We start from the raw sequence: 21,575 nt of genomic DNA, 5'->3' as shown, positions 1-21,575 counted from the left end.
AGTGATAATAGCCCAGTATAATGCAACGTCTTCACATTGGTTTGAAACTGCATACACTCTTCCAGTGTTCGTTCCTTATATAAAAGACTCCTGTCTTCATTATCTAAACCTTGTCTCGTGCAGTCCACCAACGTTAAGTTCATTTTCATTTTGTGTCATTTGAAAAGAGAGCTCAGAGTAAAATCCAGTTTGAAATAGAAAATGGATCATGTGGCTAAAACAAAAATGATGGATCTGTCTAAAAGGATGACATTTCTACAAGATTCTCCTTTTGAGGTCAGAAACATAAAGTACCTTAAGCACTTAACAATGGCCAATGTCACTTCCTTCAAGTGTGACAAATATTTATGTCCCTTGTGTTTCTGTTTTGATTCCGGCAGGTAGATGAACTCTATGAAGCTTATTGTATCCAAAGACGCCTCCAAGATGGTGCCAGCAAGATGAAGCAAGCCTTCGCAACGTCCCCTGCCAGCAAAGCTGCCCGGGAGAGCCTGTCAGAGATCCACCGGAGCTACAAAGAGTACACAGAGGTATGTGTCAACCTGCTCGGCTGCTGAACCCCACCTGGCCCAATCTGAATTGTCGATACCTGCTAAGAACCAGGGGAATGGCACCCTCAACCTCATTCTACTCTTTAGAGAGAGACGTTTTACTATTTGCCTGTCTTGTGTTTCCTTGAGGCCATCGGTGGAGCTGTTTAAAATGGCTCTCGGGTGGTTTTGTTGGTTGCATTTTTGTGTGTGTGTGTGTTACGCGGGCCTCTCACTGTCATGGGCTCTCCCGTTGCGGAGCACAGGCTCCGGACGCGCAGGCTCAGCGGCCATGGCTCACGGGCGCAGCCGCTCTGCGACATGTGGGATCTTCCCGGACCGGGGCACGAACCCGTGTCCCCTGCATCAGCAGGCGGACTCCCAACCACTGTGCCACCAGGGGAGCCCTGTTGGTTGTATTTTTGTTTAGAGCCTTCTGTGAACTCCAGACCATGTGACTTTCTGTTGTGAGCGTCACCTGTCAGGCACTCACCTCCTAGTGCCTGGTAATAGGTTTGTTCATGGACGTGTAAATCCACAAGATTTTAGACACTGTGAAGCCATTCACTGACCAAATCTTATACTTCTTTATGTGTATAGTCTCTGCACAAATAGACTACGAATGCATGTTAAAAATTTCAGCAAATGAGTAAGTCACAAATGCCCTGGTATTGGTCATTGAAATGCACTTCCAGATTCTCTAGTGTACAATCTAGTCTAGCTTTATCCCTGCAAATTGAACAGACCTTGTGGTTAAGATGGCTGCCCTGGATATTGGGTTCACCCACCTCCTGCCTACGATTATTTTATTGTAAGAAATTTCCCTTCTATCTTAAAGGAGGCGAGATAAAGAACCATGAACAGAAGCGTGCTTTCCTGCTTTCTGACTGTCTCTGGGGCCCAAACATATGACACAGGGAGGTCTTCACTCCTCTGGGGGTCACCCGAAACCAGTGCCTTTGATGAAATGACTGAATTATTAAAGCAGCACTTCTCATTCTCCCATGTGTCTTTGTTCAAAGATCCAATTTCATGAATGAAGTCATCGGCCTGATGAGGGTCTGCTGGACAATTCCCAGAGCTGAGCATCCGGTCTCAGCCCTGGGACGGGAGGGATGTCTTGGATGACTTGCCACAGCATTGCTTCCTGTGTAACCCTCCAGCCCTGCCTCTTGTCTGAACCAAATTTGTCTTTTTTCATGGTCTAAAACAGGGCTTCTTTCTCTCCATTTGGGAGAATGCTTTTTGAATGCATAAAATGAAACCCATAGGAATTCAAAGGAAACAAATTATATTGAAATACAGTTATTTCGGGCTTCCCTGGTGGCACAGTGGTTGGGAGTCCGCCTGCCGATGCAAGGGACACGGGTTCGTGCCCCGGTCCGGGAAGATCCCACGTGCCGTGGAGTGGCTGGGCCCGTGAGCCATGGCCGCTGGGCCTGCGCGTCCGGAGCCTGTGCTCCACGACGGGAGGGGCCGCAGCGGTGAGAGGCCCGCGTACTGCAAAAAAAAAAAAAAAAAAAAGAAAGAAATAGTTATTTCAATATTGTCAGTACAGTGATCAAAATATTTTTAAAATCAAATGTGTGATACAGTACAAGACTGCTGCCTTATTAACTCATCAAACTACAAGATTTAGCAGTGGCTCCAATAACTATTGCAATTTGAAAGTAATGAAAAATAGAAATGATTTCTCAAGGTACCTGCAACAATTGATGTGACATGAACATAGACGTGACTGTTATCAGGTCTAAGTCACAGGTACTAGTCATACGGCTGCGGCGTGTTTTCTATGTTCATGATGTATGGACGTATTAGATATCAGTTAGAGGTTAGTGGAAATAGCGATGTGACTTTCTTTTTTCCCCATCCAAGCTGATGGAGCACAGGTTAAGAATCTCTGGCTTCGAAGCAGCCCTAGTTCATGAGACCTCATTTCCACACATCTATGAAATCAAAAGAGCAGTTGCCAGTGAAGGAGGCCGTTCAGAGTACACACGTAGGAGGACCGAGTGGCAGCCGGTGCCTGTCCCAGAACTTTTGTCGGTTGTTTCAGAAATACCCCCTGGTGGTCAAGCGCCAAGACATGGCATCATATTTCCTCACAAATTCAAAGATGTAGAGTGTAATTTCAGCAAGAGGAGAAAGACGTCCAAGACTTCTGTAGCTTCCTACCTCACTTGACATCAAGTGGATTCGTATCTTCACATAACCACAAAAACCAGCATTTTATCCCAAAGAGGGTTTAGGAATAGATGGTTCTGGGTGCCTTTGCAAGGGCAGCAGTGTGCATCCATGGCTGCCTGGGTGAGACAGAAGGCAATTCTGACCATGGATGTCCTCAGCTGTTAAACTAGCTGCCCCCCAAGTTTTTCAAAGACACTGGTCGCAGTCCTGACATGCGTGATAACATCGTTGATGTATTTCTAGAAACAGTAATGCATTCCTTCCCAGAGACACCCAGTGCTCTGAGGAAGAAAATTGGTTTACAAAACTGAGACTTTGTTTTCGAAACTTTCCAGCTGCACAGAACTCAACCTCAGGAGTTTTCCCCAGCTTTGCTAAGCTACTTGAGGTACCAACATTTAAGAGTCAGCACCTCTAGCTTGCAAATCAATTCTGAATTCCTTTGCAAACAAAATCCAAATGGAAGTAGCCCCTGTCTGTGCTCACTGAGCTGCCCAGGCCACGCGTCCGAGCCCCTAGCTGGGATGGAGGAAGAAGCTTGCAGATGCTGCCCTGGGGGGCAGGGGTGTGTGTGTGTGTGTGTGTGTGTGTGTGTGTGTGTACGCAGGGGGATGGGACGGGGACTTCTGCTTAGAGCACCAGAGGTGGCATCAAAAGCTTAAACTGGCCATGCTGCAGAAGGGCCACAGCACTTTTCCTCTTGATTTCTGACTGCGATTGCTCCGTTTAGGTCTTCAGACACTGAGGAGGCAGGGTGCGAGTGGTTAGATATCTAACCACAGGCATAGATGGTGTGGCTCCTCTGCCTTTACTGTCCCTCAACATTAGAGTGAGGAGAGGACGCTTGTCAAACCCAAGAATCATTTTGAGGGCCTCAGGGCATGGCAGCAGGAACTCTGCCTCATTCACTTTGAGTACAGCTGAGCTCCTGAGCTCTTTTTTTTTTTTTTGCGGTACGCGGGCCTCTCACTGTTGTGGCCTCTCCCGTTGCGGAGCACAGGCTCCAGATGTGCAGGCTCAGCGGCCATGGCTCACGGGCCTAGCAGCTCCGCGGCATGTGGGATCTTCCCGGACCGGGGCGCGAACCCGTGTCCCCTGCCTCGGCAGGCGGACTCTCAACCACTGCGCCACCAGGGAAGCCCTCCTGAGCTCTTTTTGCCCCAAATTCTTATTAAGAAAAATTTCAGCCCTTCAGAAAAGTCAAGCCTAGTATGTTGAACATCATATACCTTTATTTAGACTTCCATTTGGTAATGTTTTGCCATATTTGCTTTTCTTCTCTTGCATATGTTCGATTTTTTTCCCTTTTTTACTCAGTTATTTGATAGTAAATGGTAGATAACATGCCATTTCACCCCATAAATATTTTAGCACAGATCCTTTAATGATAACCTATGTAACATGTGTATCCCTTGCATAACCACACACCATTATCACATCTAAGAAAATTACCAGTCCTCCTATAGAATTATCTAATATCCTGTGCATTTTCAAATTTCCCTTATTTGGCCCAATGATGTCTTTTATACCTGTTTTAGTTTATTTACTTTCAAATCAGGATGGAATAAAAGTTAACACATTGCATTTGGTTGTTATGTCACTTTAATCTCTTTTATCTAAAATTTTTTTTTCCCATAATTCTACTGCCTTTTTATAGAATCCAGGCCAGTTCTTTCAGAATCTCCCACATTCTGGATTTGTCTGACTGTTTATGATGTAACTTAACTTGGTCTTCTATGCTCTAAATTGCCGGTACACTAGAAGGCTTGCTTAGGCTTAGGTCAAATATTTTGTGACGATTTGCTACATACGTGTAACTCACTGCAAACAGGTAAATGCCTCTCATTTGAGCAGTGGTTGTCCACTGCTGTGAGAACATCCTGTGCTTTGAAAGAAATGTAGCCCTAACGCTGGCCTCCTGTGCTCTTCTTAGAACATGTGCACCATTGAAGCAGAGCTGGAGAAGCAGCTGGGGGAGTTCTCCATCAAGATGAAAGGTATTCTTCCTCCTTTTCATGGAGTGGGGTGCCATCTCCGCCTAGCTCCTTGAAGTGTGACATCACACACCGTTTTTATTTTCCTTGCAAAGATATTGGGCCACTCTCTCTCAACCCTCCCCACTTATGTTAATTTATTGATGCTCCAGAACCTTCTCGTCCTGAGACTTGCCTACATACTTAAATATTTACTGTGACAGGATCTCAAACATACACAAACATGGAAGAATATTATAAGGAACTCCCATAGACCCATCACCTCCATTTAATAATCAGCAAGATTTTGCCACCTTTGCTTCATCTGTTTTCTTGTCTTTGTTTTTCCTTTGATGAAATAAAACCCAGGTGTGGGAGTCTCTCCCTGTAGACTGCAATGTGCCTCTCTTAAAGAATAGGGACATCTTATGATAGGGACACCACAGTGCAAGTATTATCACTTCTAATAAAATGAATATGCCTTTGTTTTGAATCCATTCCATTAGCAAATGACCTGGTGGTCTCAAAAGTGAGTTATACTCAAATCAGTTATATTCAAATCAGGATTCAAATGAGGTCCATGCATTATCATTGGTCGTTAGAAATCTCTTTTCAGTTTCCTTTCATCTAAAACAGACGCCTCCTTGTTTTTTTTCCTACCATTGACTCGTCATGTTGAAGCTGTTGTCACTGTTGTCACCTTCAACATGTCACTGTTGTACAGAATGTCCCACGTTCTAGACTTGTCTGTTGGCTTCTTGGTGGTGTCATTTAGTTTGTTCCTTTATGCTCTACTTTCCTATAAACGACCTACCAACTTCTTTATTTTTAAATGTTTTTTAGTGTTAAACCCACACAGGACTGTGCATTTTCCTCTTTTTCCCAGTGCCTTTCTGGTGTTGACTCCAGGAAGTCCTACTCTGAAAGCATTGTTGATTTGTACTGCAAGCATCTTCAGAACTAAAAGCTCTGGTTGTAGAAAACGGAGCATCCTTCAGGTGTTGTCAGATTTACAGCTCAGTGGCCAACAGGGCTTCAGATGAGCAGCCATCACAGCGAGTCCATCTTCCTTCTGAGTTTGGGCCACTCACCCACTCACCGCAGGGAGAAGGGCTAGTTTGTGTGCCTTTCCTTTTCTGAGGTTTCTTAGCAGCTGGATCCCTGGGTTGCTAATGGGGATTTAATCACCCTCTTGTCTGCGTTTTGCCATTAAGGGAGTAGAAAAGGGGCGCTTTTTTTTTAAGTGCTTGACAGGAGAGCTTAATTTTCCAATGAGTCACCTAACTCAGGAGGCAAAGTGTTCTGTCAAGTGTGATGTCCGTAGAGCTGCTCTGGTTGAGTGTACCTGCAATCAACATGACCTTGACCCTCAGCTGCCCACGCGGCTGTGTTCTTCTCTCCAGCAGATCCCGTAGTGAATCAGTCTGTTATTCAGTATGAAGTCTCAATACTTACTTTACTACGGAGGCGGGACATCTGTGCTTTTTCGGTTTTTTAGGTCCTTTCTCTTCACTGTGGGTCCTCACCGAGTCAGTGGTTCTAAAACCACTCAGGCCCTGCCCCCATCTCAGCAAGTCAGGGCGGGGCCCTGGCACCAAGGAGCCCCACAGCTCTCTTCCCAGCATTCTCTCATTCTAAGGCAAGGGTTACAATGGGAAGCCGTCCTCTTCCCCGTTTCCCTCCCCCAAGATAGGTGGGTGGCACCCTTCGGGTATGTTTTTCATCCTCGGGATGATTCTGTCAGCAGCCTGCTTCTGGAAAACCACTGCCCTGAGTCAGTGTTTAGCAGAAAACACTTCTCTCTCCTTCCCCTAACTCTCGGGCACCCTCCACGCTGGCTAGCACAGTCTGGGGTCTTACAGCTGAGAGAAATTCCCATCATGCCGTCTTCTCACTGTTAATCCAAGCAGTACCGTATTTCCCCTATTTCTGACGCTCACTATTATCAAAGTCACCAATTTGGGGTGAGTTGGTGATTTCCCCATTTTGTCGATGGGGAGTGGGGTTAAGTGACTTGTCCCAGAAGTCACACGGTACGTTGGAGTCAAACTTGAAACTGAATTCCAGAGCTCGTGGCTCCCAGTGCATTCCCGTCCCCCAGCCCCATATGAGGAGGGACGCTCTAACAAAGGTGAACAGATACTATAAACTATTGCTCAAAACATGTTCTCTTCTATGGGATGGTAGTCTTCCACCCAGCACACAGGCACCCAGGAGTGGGTGGGAGGAAAGGGACAGCCACCCACCAGACCTGGACCTCAGGCCTGAGGGTCAGCGAGGATGCTCTGGGGGCCCTACCATCCACCGGGGGGCCCGGCTGCCCAGCTAAAGAACGGATCTGGGTTGTGATGGGCTGTCATGACAGACGGGCTCAACTTGCTGCCACCCCTGCTATTCCAGCTCTACCCTCAGCGTGGTTCTGTCTTTCCTGCCCGACGGGCTTCCCTGGCTTCTGTCTGGGTTCAGGGTTTCTCCCAGGGGGGTCACTCAAACCTGCAAGTGATCCTCCTTTTTCATTATTGATTTATCTCACTTCCACTCTCCTAATCTAACATGAAAACTTGAACTATTTCTATGAAGCCTTTCAGGGGTAACACCCCCGTGGAAATCTTCCTCTCTTGATAAAAGGGAGCCTCTCACGCGGCCAAGAAATCTTGCATCTTTGCAGTTACCTACTTTCTTGTCTGTTATTCATTCTGGTAAAAAAAAAAGAAAAAAAAAGAATTACCACCCCCAACGTACATAGTGACACAAGCTGAGGATCTTTCATAATATCCTCAGACCTGGTAAGCCAGCTTCCTCCTGCCACACGCTTCCCCAGCACACAGATGGCAATCATTCTGTGGGGTGTTGGAGGGGTGGGTAAGTGATGACGGTAAAGACAATTGAGCCTGCTGTTGGCCAGGCTCTGGGCTGCATCCTAGTGAATGGTCTCTGGCCTTGACTTCCACACAGTCTACTGGAGACAGTGGTTGCATGAGCCAGTCTAATCTAATTCCATGGAATAAATGATCTACTGGATCAATAATGTGGCCAATTGCTTCGATGCCTGGGGGGCGGGGGCGTGGCAGGAGGGGGCGCAAAGGGTGCCACCCGCCTATCTTGTGGGAGGGAAACGGGGAAGAGGAAGGCTTCCCGCTGTAACCTTTGCATTAGAATGAGAGGACCCTGGGAAGAGAGTTGTGGAACTCCTTGACGCCAGATTTTGAAGAGGGTCCAACGCCAGGCTAAAGAGGGAGCACTAGACCCATCCACCAATTTGCAGATGGAAAGACATGGTCTGTTACAGAAAAACTACTTCTCCCAAGTATTACCTACTTCATATTAAGTTCCAGGCAGTGTGTATATTCCAAAAGTCTGTTTTGGCCCCTGCAGCTTTTAGGGCAGGTCCGGCCTTGGGAGAGGGGACATCTACCAGGGAGCTAGTAAATCTGCATTATTTATGCCTGGTCAGTAAATCATTCAGTCCTGTAATGGGAGCGCCTATCTATTCAGCTGTCTGGCTGTTTTCCTTGGAGTAGAAAGTGTCACTTCCTTAGCTTCAGAATCGCTCCCCCCCAGTGCTAAGATTGTCATGAATATCCAACCAGCCTTTTCTCTGTGTATACGCTGCCTGCCAACATGTGTGATCTTTTTTATCTTTGGAAAGGAAGATCCTCACAGAACTAGAAAAAAAAGCGGTACATTCTTCTGGCAGAATGGTCCCTGAGCAAAAGAAGAACAGGGTGGGCGGTTGCAGACTGTAGCATCTGGGCCTTCCGAATGAGGTCATGGAAGAGCTGTTTTATCAGTAATAGATGTTTACAGTAAAACATCCACAAGGTGCAGGAAATGCACCATGGAGATTAAAGCCCCCTCAGCCCCTCCACTTGCCCATGCTCATCCCTGGGTGCTAACCCCCATGATGGTTTTTGGAGTGGCCATTATGAAAGCTTTGTAGACAGTGCAGCAGTAATCCCCAAACTGCTGAGAAAACATGAAGCTTTCCCCAACTGAAAATCCCAACAGGCCTCAGACCAGAGTCTGAAAGAAACCTGGCCAGGTTTAAAAGATACAAGGCGGTAACTCTAATTGACCCACTGTTAGTTTCATTTCTGCAATCAGTACCATGAGTGGCTTACATTAGCAGGTAGGACTTGAAGAATCATAGCACAGCCCCAGGCCTGTTTTTGCCTGTCTACTGCCACGTGCCACGTTATGGTTATAATCAGAGTATCAGAGTGATACCACCTCAAGCATTTCCAAAAAATTTTGCTGTAATAACATGAGCTGAGAAGCTCAAAAACATCACTACCAAGTAGCTTTCTCCCATCTGGATAAGTTCTTCCAATATGAAATTTCTGGTGATTTTGAAAGGAAAAAATAAAAACCCTCAAAGGATTTTCCCCTTTATCCAGCACTGATATCAGATCAGTTTTTTAGGTTTTTTTTGTTTTGTTTTTTAACCAGGCTTCCATTGTAATTGCATAGGTATGTAAATAGGCAGTAGATAAATCCTGAATATTCTGCAGAGGTTTTTTTTGGTTTGTTTTTTTTTAAAACATCTTTATTGGAGTATAATGGCTTTACAATGGTGTGTTAGTTTCTGCTGTATAACAAAGTGAGTCAGCTATACATATACATATATCCCCATATCTCCTCCCTCTTGTGTCTCCCTCCCACCCTCCCTATCCCACCCCTCTAGGTGGTCACAAAGCACCGAGCTGATCTCCCTGTGCTATGCAGCTGCTTCCCACTAGCTATTTTACATTTGGTAGTGTACATATGTCCATGCTACTCTCTCATGTCGTCCCAGCCTACCCTTCCCCCTCCCCGTGTCCTCAAGTCCATACTTTATGTCTTCTGCAGAGGTTTTTAAAGAGTGTTTAGGACTTTATTAGAATTGGTATATCCAGCCAATTGTGATTTATAAAGATCAGTCGATTGTGCTTTTTTTCAGAAGTATTAAAAACAAAAGACTAATCCTCCAGAAAATTATTAGTGAAAATTGGCCTCTTTAATTCTGCTCTTATTTCAGTAAATCTTTTAAGAGGCTTGTTATGCTCTACTTGTTAGTGGAAACTGGTCCTCAATGGACCGGCTCCGTGGATGGAGAGGTGTGACGAACTGGTGAGTTGCTGCCATCTACTGACAGAGAGTGGTAACAGCAGGTGTCTTTTTAGGCCTCCCTGGACCTTCTCTATCATCTTAACCCTGGCATAGCCCGTTGAGACTGGTGCAAAGCAGATTCATCCGTCCCACAGTCTCACAACTTAACGGGGCTCTTCCTAGAAAGAACAGTCTTCTCTGCCCCAGAGAGCACCTCTCCCATCACCCCAGAAAGGAATATCCTCTCTTGCTGTGATAGATGGAATTCCCAACAATAGCTGTACCCACAGTCGTTCCCCAGAAACTATTATATGAGTTTTCACAAAGGCCTGACACTTTGAGTCTTATAAGTGTGCCAGTGTGGGTTTATAAAGAGGGGAAATGAATTCTGCACCTCTGATCCCAGTTGCTTGCTTACAGGTCTGGCTGGTTTTGCTCGCCTCTGTCCCGGAGATCAATATGAAGTAAGTGTGGTGTCGGTCTGGGTGTTGGACTTGAGAGGCAGGAGTCAGCTGTCATTATTTTGCTTCTTCAATTTTTTTTTACATTTTTTTATTTTGAAAAAGAAATTTGAGCCAATAAGTAATTTTGGAGATTAGGGTAAGACCTCCCATATACGGGTCACCTAGACAACCAGTTTTTAACGTTATGTCACATTTGCTTTATTATTATTAATACTATTATTGTTGTTATTTTGCTGAACTATTTTAGATTAATGCACAGGTATCATGACCCTTCACCCCTAAATTATTTTCCTGAGGGAATTTCCTGACGGTCTGGTGGTTAAGACTTGGCACTTTCACTGCCTTGGCCCAGGTTAAATCCCTGGTTGGGGAAGTAAGATCCTGCAAGCAATGTGGCACAGCCAAAAAAAAAATTATTTTCCTGAATGTGGAAAGACATTCTCTCATATAAACGTTGTACAATTGTCTACACCAACAAACTTAGCACTGGCCCTTTAGCTAATGTCATTTGATGTACAATCTATATTCATATTTTTCCAAGTGTCCCAATATTGTACTTGATAGCAGTTTATTTTTCCTGATGCAAGATCCAATCCAGGATTATGACTACTCAAAAGTATCATGATTGAAGAATAATAGAATCTAGATCTTTCTTTATAAAAATATACTCCATAAAAGTAAAAAAGCTTTTTATCTTTTCCCTCTTCAGAAGGGAACTTACATAATGATTTCATCTAACTATCTCCTCCAAAACCTTCTATAATCATTCATCTTGGCCGGGGGTGGTGAGGGGGAATGTGTCTTCCTCTAAGCAGTAAAGCTGTCTGACTGAGGAGAAACTGCACACCCTCCCCCCAGCGTGTGTCAGATTTCAAAATCCTTGTCCAGACCTGTCTCCCTTATCCACAAGAAGGATGCCCTGCTTCTTGCTTCTGGACACTAAGTAGATTTTAGCTGCTGGTTCCTTGTCTTTCTAAAGGAGCTGGGGAGTATGGAGAATTAATCCAGTGGTTGTTCTACTGAAGTAGAACTAACGAGAGAAAGAACTGAGCCAAAGGGCACGATGCAGTGACCTTGTTCTAAAGAAAGCCCTTCATACCCTCTATCCTAGAGAAACAGAACTTACCCCCTTTGAAAGTCTTTCCCTGCTGGTGCTCTGCTCCACGCCCCCTGCCAGGGAATTTGGAAGAAGCGACAGTCAGTGGGTGTCATGAGGATGCTGGAGAAGGGGAGGAACAGTAGCTGCTGTATTTACTCGCCTTTTTCATCCTGGTGTTTGGTGGGAAGGCGGGTGAGGGCAGTGGAATCTGAGGGCCCTTTGGTGTCTTTCCCCAGATTTTCATGAAGTATGGCCGACAGAGGTGGAAACTGAAAGGCAGAATAGAAGTAAATGGCAAACAGACCTGGGATGGAGAAGAAATGGTGTTCCTGCCCCTGATAATTGGATTAATTTCCATCAAGGTACAATATCGTCATTGCAGTTTGTTGTCTTTGCTGGTGCCACGGCTGGATGGTCCATCGTGGAGACCTGTGCCCGTGATTTCTGCCTGCTGCCCCTCCAGCCCACAGACCTCTGTATGTACTACAGGTACATCAAAAGACTTGCCCTCGTGTCAGAGCGGGCAATGGAAATGTGAGATGGGCTTGGGAAACATCCACCTCTGATTTCAGATATGGTTCTGAAATGCCTGCCCTGGCCAAGAAAAACAAAGGAAAGAGTAACCTGGCTTCGTCCTCTGCACTCCTGTAAGGCCTTTCTTACCTCTCCCTCTCTCACCAGGTCACAGAACTCAAAGGGCTAGCAACTCATCTCCTGGTCGGCAGTGTGACCTGCGAGACCAAAGAGCTGTTTGCAGCACGACCTCAGGTGGTGGCTGTGGACATCAATGACCTTGGCACCATCAAACTCAACCTGGAAATCACCTGGTAGTAAGTTGCCCTTTTCAATATCATCATGATAGAAACAAGTGCTGTAGGCTCGTGCTGTCCCAAGGGTGGCGTGTGGACCGTCAAAATCACTGGGGAGCTTGGTACGAAAGCAGAGTCTCAGGCCCCACCCCAGACTCTCTGTGTCAGAATCTCTCAGGGCCCAGGAATCTCTTGAATAAGCTGGGTGACGTTCACACATGTTAAAGGAGAACCCTCTGCCATATCACTACTCTCCTTCTCAACCTTTAGATGTGTATAAAGAAGTATATCTCTCACGTCCACTAATTTGAAAGAAAATAACTGTCCAGTATGAGATATTTTATCCACAGAAAGATCCTGATTCTCGCTATGGTGTTTTAATTGCTTAGCCCTCTTTATCTCAGATACCTGACACTGCTTTGGAAATTTCTGGATATCCTTAGTCTCTCCACACTCTATATACTGAAACAGAATATTTCCAAAGGGCCAGAGATACCTTTTGTCAAAGCAGGGAACTTAAAAGTGGTTTTCTGAAGTCACCCCGTGAGAAAGGTCATGATAAGCTATTAAGTACTGGTTGCTCACAACATTTGATCTTATGCCCCTGGTATGTTACAAGTAACTAGGACACGTTCAGTATTAATGTTTGGGGCCACCTTTACAATATCGAGGGTCAGGCATGGAAGCAGCAAAGACATGTTGCCTTGTTATTGGAACAGTGTCCACAGCCTTTGCCCAGCCCATCTCTCCCCGTAACTTGTAATGATTGACGTCTCAAATGCAAGATCAGTGCTTCTGCTGGAGGAGCACATGGCATGCTGATAAATGGCATCATTGTGAACAGACTGTTATCCTCTCAGTCACACAACAGGCTCTGGGTCCACTGAAAGGAATAGGAGAGTTTTCTTTAGAACCGAACAATAATCTGTTGCTCTCTTGTATCATTAAAGCGTCTGCCCTTGCAAAGCTCCAGGAATTTTTACAGACTTCTTCAACATCTCGTGTTGGGACAAACATTAATACGTTTGTGTCTCTAATACGAACGAGGAAGCAAATTTATGTGGTCTGCAGGTGTGCACATAAATTGTGCTTAAAGCTGTGATGACAATCTGGGGTCCCTTGGGTGAGTCTAGACCCCGTTTTCTGCTCCACTTCTTTTTATCTTGGTTTGTTTGCTGACAGACCAATTTGACCAAAACCAGCCCAGTTCCCACTGGTTTGAGTTTACGTAAGTATAATGAGGTGCTTTCTTGGCCTGCGGACCGGTGATTATAGGTGACTTTAACAAACGTGTGTTCATGGGGACCTGTTGTTTTGCAGTCCGTTTGACGTGGAGGACATGACCCCATCCTCAGGCGCTGGGAACAAGGCAGCCGCCCTCCAGAGAAGAATGTCCATGTACAGCCAGGGCACCCCAGAAACGCCCACCTTCAAAGACCACTCCTTCTTTGTAAGTTCAGTGTGATTTCTAGAGGAGAAATGATGAGCCTGAGGCAATGCTTGCACCCAGGGTTTGAAATGCTTAATATACGGTGTTAGGGAGTCTCTATAATTCCTAATACAGTCGTCCCTCAATATCCGAGAGGGATTGGTTCTGAGAACCCCCCTTTGATACCAGAATCCTAGGATGCTCAAGTCTCTTACGTTAAATGGCATAGTGTTTGCACATAACCTATGCACATCCTCCCGGATACTTTAGATCATCTCTAGATTACTTGTAATACCTCATGCAATATAAATGCTATGTAGATAGTTACCAGCAAATTGGCAAATTCAAGTTTTGCTTTTTTGGAACTGTCTGGAATTTTTTTTTTTTTTTTTTTTTTTTTTTGCGGTACGCGGGCCTCTCACCGCTGCAGCCTCTCCTGTCGCGGAGCACAGGCTCTGGCCGTGCAGGCTCAGCAGCCATGGCTCACGGGCCCAGCCGCTCCGCGGCATATGGGATCTTCCCGGACCGGGGCACAAACCCGCGTCCCCTGCACCAGCAGTCGGACTCTCAACCACTGCGCCACCAGGGAAGCCCCTGGAATTTTTTTTTCATAGATGCATAACCCTTGGATACGGAGGGCTGACTGTAATGTCATCTTCAAGTTCACCCTAAGCACATGGTGACTAAGGAAAGCACATTCTGAGATGTCTGTGGCCACCCGCGCACAGGTGGTAAACCACCTGTGGCTCTCCTCTCCTCTCCCCCAACTTAACCTGTTGCTTGGTAAACACATGTAGACTTTTCTGCACATTCTCTAAGATCAGACTTTTAAAGAAGTGGGTGTAAATAATGGCCTCCTTGTTTTAATCAGAAATGCTCGCTAAAAAGCTGACAAAAACATAGTAACCTGCTGCTTTCCACTAACTCCCCCATTTTGCTTTGACTTCTGAAGAGATGGTTGCATCCTTCACCAGACAAGCCAAGGCTGTCTGTCTTGAGTGCCTTGCAAGAGTCTTTCTTTGCCAAGCTGCACCGCAGCCGCTCTTTCAGTGACCTGCCCTCCCTCAGGCTGAGACCCAAGGCCGTTCTAGAGTTTTATGTGAGTGTGTGTGGCCCGCCTGGGTGTGACGTGCTTGCTGTAGGGGGCTTGTGGCATGTGGGCTTTGGCATGGCTCTTGTTTTATCTTCTGTCTCTCGCTCATTGGCTAACGGTTACAGGCCTCCTGTCCCTGGGTGGGAAATTTGGGCATGCATGCACCTTTGTGAGAGAGGCCGTTTGTCCTTCCCTGCTCATGATCTCCACTTTTGTGCTGTGACTTTTCTGCACTGTGGCAAAGATATCCATGGTAACAATATTGTCACTTAAAAAACAATACAGTTGCGCTCAAGGTCAAAGAAGATTTTCGTTCACAAGTTAAGCTAATGTATCACTAATAGCAATCTTTACAGTTGTAGCCTTCAAAACCTGGCACTGGATTTAAACCAATTTTCCCAAAACTATTTTTATTGAAAGAGGTTCTTAGCCTTAATTTATTGTATTGTTTGCTAGTTTTATACTATCGAAGTAAAAGAAACTCTTTAATTTGCAATCAGGAATGTAATAGGTAACCTACATTATATGTGTTATCCATTATGTCACAAGAGAATACACATACACATATGTACATACATACCTGGAATGTTCTGCCGTGTACAGACATATAAAAGTAACCTTTGAATGTCCAGAGAGGAAAGGGTTAAAAGCCTTCTGGTTAATAATAATAATAATAATTGTTATACTCCAATAAAGATGTTAAAAAAAAAAAGAGTGCAGCTCTAGACTAACTGGCAAGCCTAAATTAGTAGAGACTGATTGTAGAGGAGTTTGAAATAGATTTTTTAAAATCACTTTCAAGTACCCACTCTGCATGCTCAAATGAGGTAAAAGAATGTTGCATTAGTAAGATATATTTTAAAATATACTTTAAATAAAAATTAAAAATAGATTTATTTTTCTTTCTAAATGACTACTTGAAACACGTTTTTTATTTTTCTTCCCAATAAATAAATAAATAAATAAACCATCCAAAAAATAATAATAATAATTGCATCTTATTCATTGGACTAAAAAACACAGGTGAAATGGACCAGGCTAAACTCTAGTGGAGTTTCCACGGAAAATGGGAAAGATATGCACATGCCAGAGAAGAGTAGAGCTGATGCAGTAACTGTCAATGTCACGTGTATATTGATGCTCATACGCTGCAAGCTGGAGGGTGTAGAGATGGTTAGTAGAGGTTTTAATTGTATCATGTAAACAAGAGCAAGATTAGAAAAGAATGCGATGGCTTCCTATAGCCTTTTGGATAAACGCAAACTCCTCGGAGCATCCGTTCCATTCCGGCCCAGTCTTCCAGGCCCACCTCTCCTCTCTCCAGCCTTCATTCTCTGCCGGACTGCCCCCCGCCGACCCCAACCCCCATCACTGTCCTCCAAATGCACCCTCCCTCTCAAGAGCTCCCACAGCCTGTTGTTCCTTCTGGGACGCACTTCTTCCTCCTTCTGCCCTTCTCCGCATTTTCCAGGGCTGAGTTCCAGACACTCTCTCTCCTGAGCAGCCACTCCCGCCCCCTGCCGGGGCTCCTACCACCCTGCAGCATCCCTACATCACCCCTCAGTTACAGCACGCCTTCCCCGTGTGCCCGTTTATAGGCTCGCACTCTTGGCAGGCTGTACGTCCCCTTCAGCAGGGCATCTCAGTCTAACTGGATATTTGCCACTTAAGTACATGCAAATTGGGTTTGGGAATGTGAGACTTGATAGAAGTGGCTGAAGAGGAGTTTGGAATTTAAATAAGAATCGTGACCACCAGGCCCGCTCCTTACTTAGCCAGCACCTCCCGCCTCCCTCAGAGCTGCTCGGAATGTGTGTTCTGAAGACGAGCTGAGGCTGGGCAGGAACGCTCAGAGGACCCAGGGCTTCTGTGAGATCCCCAGGGGACCCCACGGAGGAAGTGCAGGGAGCAGGACTCAGCCTTCCCCCATCCCTCCCCAGAAGCTTCCTTTTTTGTCTGTCCTGGAGGCATAAAGCGTGTTTGGGGGGAAAAGGGGGGTGCAGATACAGGAGGAAGGAAACTGAAGTAAAGGAGGCCGGAAATAGTCGCACGGGGACCCACCCCCTCTTCGTCCCCTCCCAAGGACAGTCCCTGGAACTCCACCCCCCCCCCCAGCCCCGCACCGGGACTCTGGAGCGCAGTTCAATAATCACTAATCCAGGAAAACATTCTCACTTTTCGAGGCAAAGAAACTGAGCCTGCAGAGGTTGCTTGAGTGCCCCAGTGACACATCCTTTTACTCATCCTGTGGTTAAAGTAAAAAACCTTCCAACCAGATGAGAATGGAGAGTTTGAGTTGAAACTGCATGTATTGGGAGCTGGTGGCCCAGATCCAGCAGTGATGGGACCATGGACTGCTGGAGGAGGATGGGGAGCCTCTTTCTGTCTGCTCCTCATTTCACTTGCTGTAACATTTTTGTTTCCTGGGCTAATTCCCAGCACTATCGTGATCATTCATTGTTTTATTTATTTATTTATTTAGCGGTACACGGGCCTCTCACTGTTGTGGCCTCTTCTGTTGCGGAGCCCAGGCTCCGGAAGTGCAGGCTCAGCGGCCGTGGCTCACGGGCCCAGCCGCACCGCAGCATGCGGGATCTTCCCGGACCGGGGCACGAACCCGTGTCCCCTGCATCGGCAGGCAGACTCTCAACCACTGCGCCACCAGGGAAGCCCTATTATTTTTTTTTGGCCGCACCACGCAGCGTGTGGGATCTCAGTTCCCCCACCAGGGATCGTGGAGCCCACGCCCCCTGCAGTGGAAGTGCGGAGTCCTAACCACTGGACTGCCAGGGAGTTCCCTCATTGTTTTATGTATAATTAAAATAGGTACTTATCTTTACTTAAACAATCAATTCTGGAATCCAAGAGAGAGTATTCATTTTGAAGGAGTTGATCTCAAATAACTAAAAAACTTTTCCCACATTTAGCACTTTACCAAGACCACTGTGTCAGGAAAGGTGACTTTTCCCACATTTAGCACTTTACCAAGACCACTGTGTCAGGAAAGGTGACTCAAAAGTTATTTGAGTTGATCTCAAATAACTAAAAAACTTTTCCCACATTTAGCACTTTACCAAGACCACTGTGTCAGGAAAGGTGACTTAGAAATTGCTTTAACGCCTGCATAAACAAATTACCTTGGTTACCTGGATATTTCTGACCTCTGTCTTCTGAGTTCTGCTTCACGGATCACAGAGCCTGGGGCTGCCTGACAGAGCACTTGGGATTTCTAGACACCCTGGGAGCTCTGGGGTTTGCAGCCCTGGAAGATAGTTGTTCAGTTTATTAGTCTTTTTCTTCTCTTTTTATAGAAGCACTGCGCACGTATTTCTGGTCTTGAATTGTTTGTGGCATGGTTACTGAATTAATAAAACTTTTTCCAGGGCTTGGGATTTGTGGGTAGAGATTTTCAAAAAATAATTTTATGAGAACTGAAGCAGAACAAAGCATCACATGTTTTGAGTGAAATAGCAAGAATGTTGTAAAGTCTTTTAAGATCGATGCCAAAAAACAAAAACAAAAACAAATCAAAACAAAACAAAAAAAACAGTGGTGCTATTCTTAACTATGGCTGCCAAATATTGTGAGATCCTGGGATTTGGGAAACAAGCACCACTCCCCTGCCTCCAGCCTCTTCTTTTGAAAAACGTCAAACCTGAGAATAGTGCAATGAACTTTCACCAAGATTCAACAATGGTAATAGAGTTTTTAAAGGCTTGTTTTCTTTTGCCACGCATGTGCGCGCACGCACACACACAAAATCAACAATACAATGTTAATATCATGAAAGGTCTGTTTTTTAAATTTTAATTGTCTTACATTTTGTCTGGAAATGAACCATGCCAAACGCATCACTTGTATTTAAAATCATAATGATTTGCCTTTTATCTGCAGTCGAATCTACCTGATGACATCCTTGAAAATGGGAAGGCAGCTGGGGAGAAAATGCCACTGTCCCTCAGCTTCAGTGACCTGCCCAATGGGGACTGCGCCCTCTCCCACAGCCCAGGCCGCTCTCTCCCCAGCACGTGCTCGGCAAATCCAGAAATCACCATCACCCCCGCAGAGCTGAACCGCGACAGCCCCTCCTCCCAGAATGAGGGCCTGGATGACTCCAGCTCGGCCTCTTCCAAGAGCTCCTTGGGAGAAGGCTCAGAGCCCAGGCCCCACCGGGAGGAAGAGACCAAGGGGCTCGGGAAACCTGAGGCCTGCAGAGCATCCGCGGGTGCCCGGACGGAGCGCCTATTCCTGGAGAAGGGTGTCGCAGAGGCCCTTCTGCAAGAGTCTGACGAGGCCTCTGAACTCAAGCCCGTGGAACTGGACACTTTTGAAGGAAACATCACGAAGCAGCTGGTCAAGAGGCTCACCTCGTCAGAGGTGCCGGCGGCCACCGAGAGGCTGCTCTTTGAGGGCTCTGTCAGTGGAGAGTCCGAAGGCTGTAGATCCTTCCTAGATGGAAGCTTAGAGGATGCCTTTAATGGGCTTTTCCTTGCATTAGAACCACATAAAGAGCAGTATAAAGAGTTTCAGGATCTGAACCAAGAAGTCATGCACTTGGATGACATTCTAAAAGTAAGTACATTTTTAGGGAAATTGGCTTAGGTCTGGAGACAGGTATCTTCAGCCAACATTCTATTTAAAATAGCCTATCTTTTTTTTTTTTTTTATCCTGCCCCATCACAGGATCAGTAGATAATCATCACGTAAATGGCACTGATTTTTAATACTAGTAGCGTATATTTATTTTCCTGACAACTGATCAACTTAAGGAAAATGATTAGGAGTTAAATTAACAGCTCTGGAGAGCATCTAAATTCCCTCAGTCCCTAAGTTCATCATTCAGATTCCAAATGTGAAATGGTGGCCTTTTGGGCATCATCATCTCATTGAGATGCTCCTGGAGAGGGTACCTCTCTGAGTATCAGGGAAGCAGGAAAGCCCTCCCATGGTTGAAGACAGAGTTAGGCAGTACAGATGTGAGAGCCACGGGCATCTCTCCCCTGCCCAGGGCACCACCTCCTGGAGGATTCCCTTCTCTGCAATTGGCCCAAATCGGTGAGTCAGAACCCCAGATAATCACCCACGAATAATCGAGAAGCCAGAGAACCCTGACTCCACCAGAGTTATCTTCCTCTCTCCTGTTCCTAATCAGACCGCTCAGGATAGACATGGGAAGATAGGAGTGAGGGGGTGATTTCCTCTTAGGCAGGAGGTCCTAGCAATGAGATCGTTAATGCTACCCCAGAATGTATCTGTCTCCACTTGGCATACAGATGAAATTTTTAAAAACAAGGCACAAGAAGACAGAACTGGAATTTTTGTCCCGAATCCCACTGCCACTTCTTGTATTCTTTGCTTTGCCACTCTGATTTATAGTGCCACAGAGAAGAGAACTTGGATCTTTTCTCTGGAAAGAGCAGTTCTTTGGGAACCTGTTCTATAAAATAAGCTTGAAAATACGGTGTCAGGGGCAGGTCAACCCGCAGCAGGCTGTTGCATCCCTTGGCGTGACGGTTTTAAAATGTGGCCTTCCCCGTGGCATCTGGAACAGCCTTCCCAAGGCTTTTCTCACAGTCTCGGTCACGCTGACCTAGGTCTGCAGGGGATGTCTGCCCAGGGCAGATAATAATCCATGCTCTGACTCCCCACATCCTCTAATGCTCATGACAGATTGATTCAGCTGTAGGTATAGCCTCCGAGCAATAGGGATGGGCATTCTGAATCTGCTTCCTGTAAAACAAACTCAAAAGCATCTGCTCAGGGCTCATGCATGGAGGCTGTTTGTCCAGTACTGCAGTGAAAACATCTTTTATCCCCTCAACAAGCTCATGTCAGCACAGTTGACCAGTTTTTGCTTACTGGGAGAAAAGTTGTTAAATGTAAAGAGCTAAGACACAATTGATCCACCTAAAGTAAGTGCCTCAAATGTCTAGATGCCCCATTTCCAGGCGTCTAGGGTGCTGATCAGTAGCTCAGTCCACCAAGAAGCGCTAAGCAAGTCATCTGTTAGTCTTATAAAAACCTGGTGGCTATAGGTTTCTTTCCAGAGTATTATTTCAATCTGCAGTTGTTCCAAAACTATCCCGCTTCTAAAATCCTTAACTGCCCCTTTCTTTATTTTGATCAGTATTTAAACACATCCATACTGTGCAAGATCAGGTTCTGCAATCTAGCTTAGGAAAGAAGACCCTAGAAGTGGGTCAAGTCGGGACTGGCTCCTCCTCTCTCTCTGAGATGGAAAATGGCATTAGAGTTGAGGTCTGGGGCAAGTGGCTTTGTCTCCAGCCAGGATTAAAGCATCCGCTGGACAAAGCTTTCTCTTTTTTCCCTCCTTCACATTCCTAGGATGCTAAACACCTTGAGGATCAGAAACTAAATGATGCTGCCTCTTGGATGGAGATCACTGAGGGCGAATGAAACAACTCTGATTTAAAAGACTGAAAGACGGTTTCCTATATGCTTTGTCTTGAGTGTCAGAGACTCAGATCCCTGCAAGGCCCTTCCGACCTTGTGTAATGAAGTCAGCAGGGAGTGCCACCTAACTGGATGGAGAACATTTCGTTCTTCTTACTTGCAGAATTTGTCCCATTCAGTAACCCCCAGCATCCTCTTGACTATTTGGAAGAACTTCTCTCCATCTCTGTGCCCACAGCAACTGGCATTACCCTGTTTGTAATATTTCTGCTTAATATCCAGCAATGTAGAATTCTCCAGACCATAGAATGGGTTTGCTCACATAATTCCAGGGCCCAGTCAGGGAAGAAATGGAACTTGTTCCTTCAAAGAGCTGTAGAGGAAGCACAGCTACTCCTTGTCATGCCCATGCCATTTATTTTCTCCTCGATGCTCAAAGAAAAATTACATGCTGTGAATGTAAAATTAATTTTTTTTTTTTTTTTTTTT

General features: G+C 45.7%; 1 protein-coding gene across 11 annotated transcripts in view; it reads left to right on the top strand.

Annotated features, from left to right (window-relative positions):
- Positions 1–21,575, top strand: part of RIPOR2 (RHO family interacting cell polarization regulator 2) — a 212,127-nt gene that overhangs the window by 167,775 nt on the left and 22,777 nt on the right. For 8 of the 11 annotated variants that reach the window (XM_029243121.1, XM_029243125.1, XM_029243123.1 and 5 more), the window contains 7 exons: positions 381–530; positions 4,651–4,714; positions 10,199–10,242; positions 11,578–11,703; positions 12,023–12,171; positions 13,471–13,600; positions 18,567–19,244. In XM_029243121.1, coding sequence (XP_029098954.1) covers positions 381–530; positions 4,651–4,714; positions 10,199–10,242; positions 11,578–11,703; positions 12,023–12,171; positions 13,471–13,600; positions 18,567–19,244 — 1,341 coding nt within the window. Of the gene's footprint in view, positions 1–380; positions 531–4,650; positions 4,715–10,198; positions 10,243–11,577; positions 11,704–12,022; positions 12,172–13,470; positions 13,601–14,531; positions 14,679–18,566; positions 19,245–21,017; positions 21,570–21,575 lie in introns of those variants that run through there. The other 3 variants (XM_029243128.1, XM_029243126.1, XM_029243130.1) reach the window with 2 other exon arrangements.

This window comes from Monodon monoceros, unplaced genomic scaffold (genome assembly GCF_005190385.1).
Source record: "Monodon monoceros isolate NGI ecotype Baffin Bay Population unplaced genomic scaffold, NGI_Narwhal_1 Super_Scaffold_3, whole genome shotgun sequence".
In the NCBI taxonomy this organism is placed as follows: domain Eukaryota; kingdom Metazoa; phylum Chordata; class Mammalia; order Artiodactyla; family Monodontidae; genus Monodon; species Monodon monoceros.
This window is presented reverse-complemented; position numbering and strand designations above follow the sequence as displayed.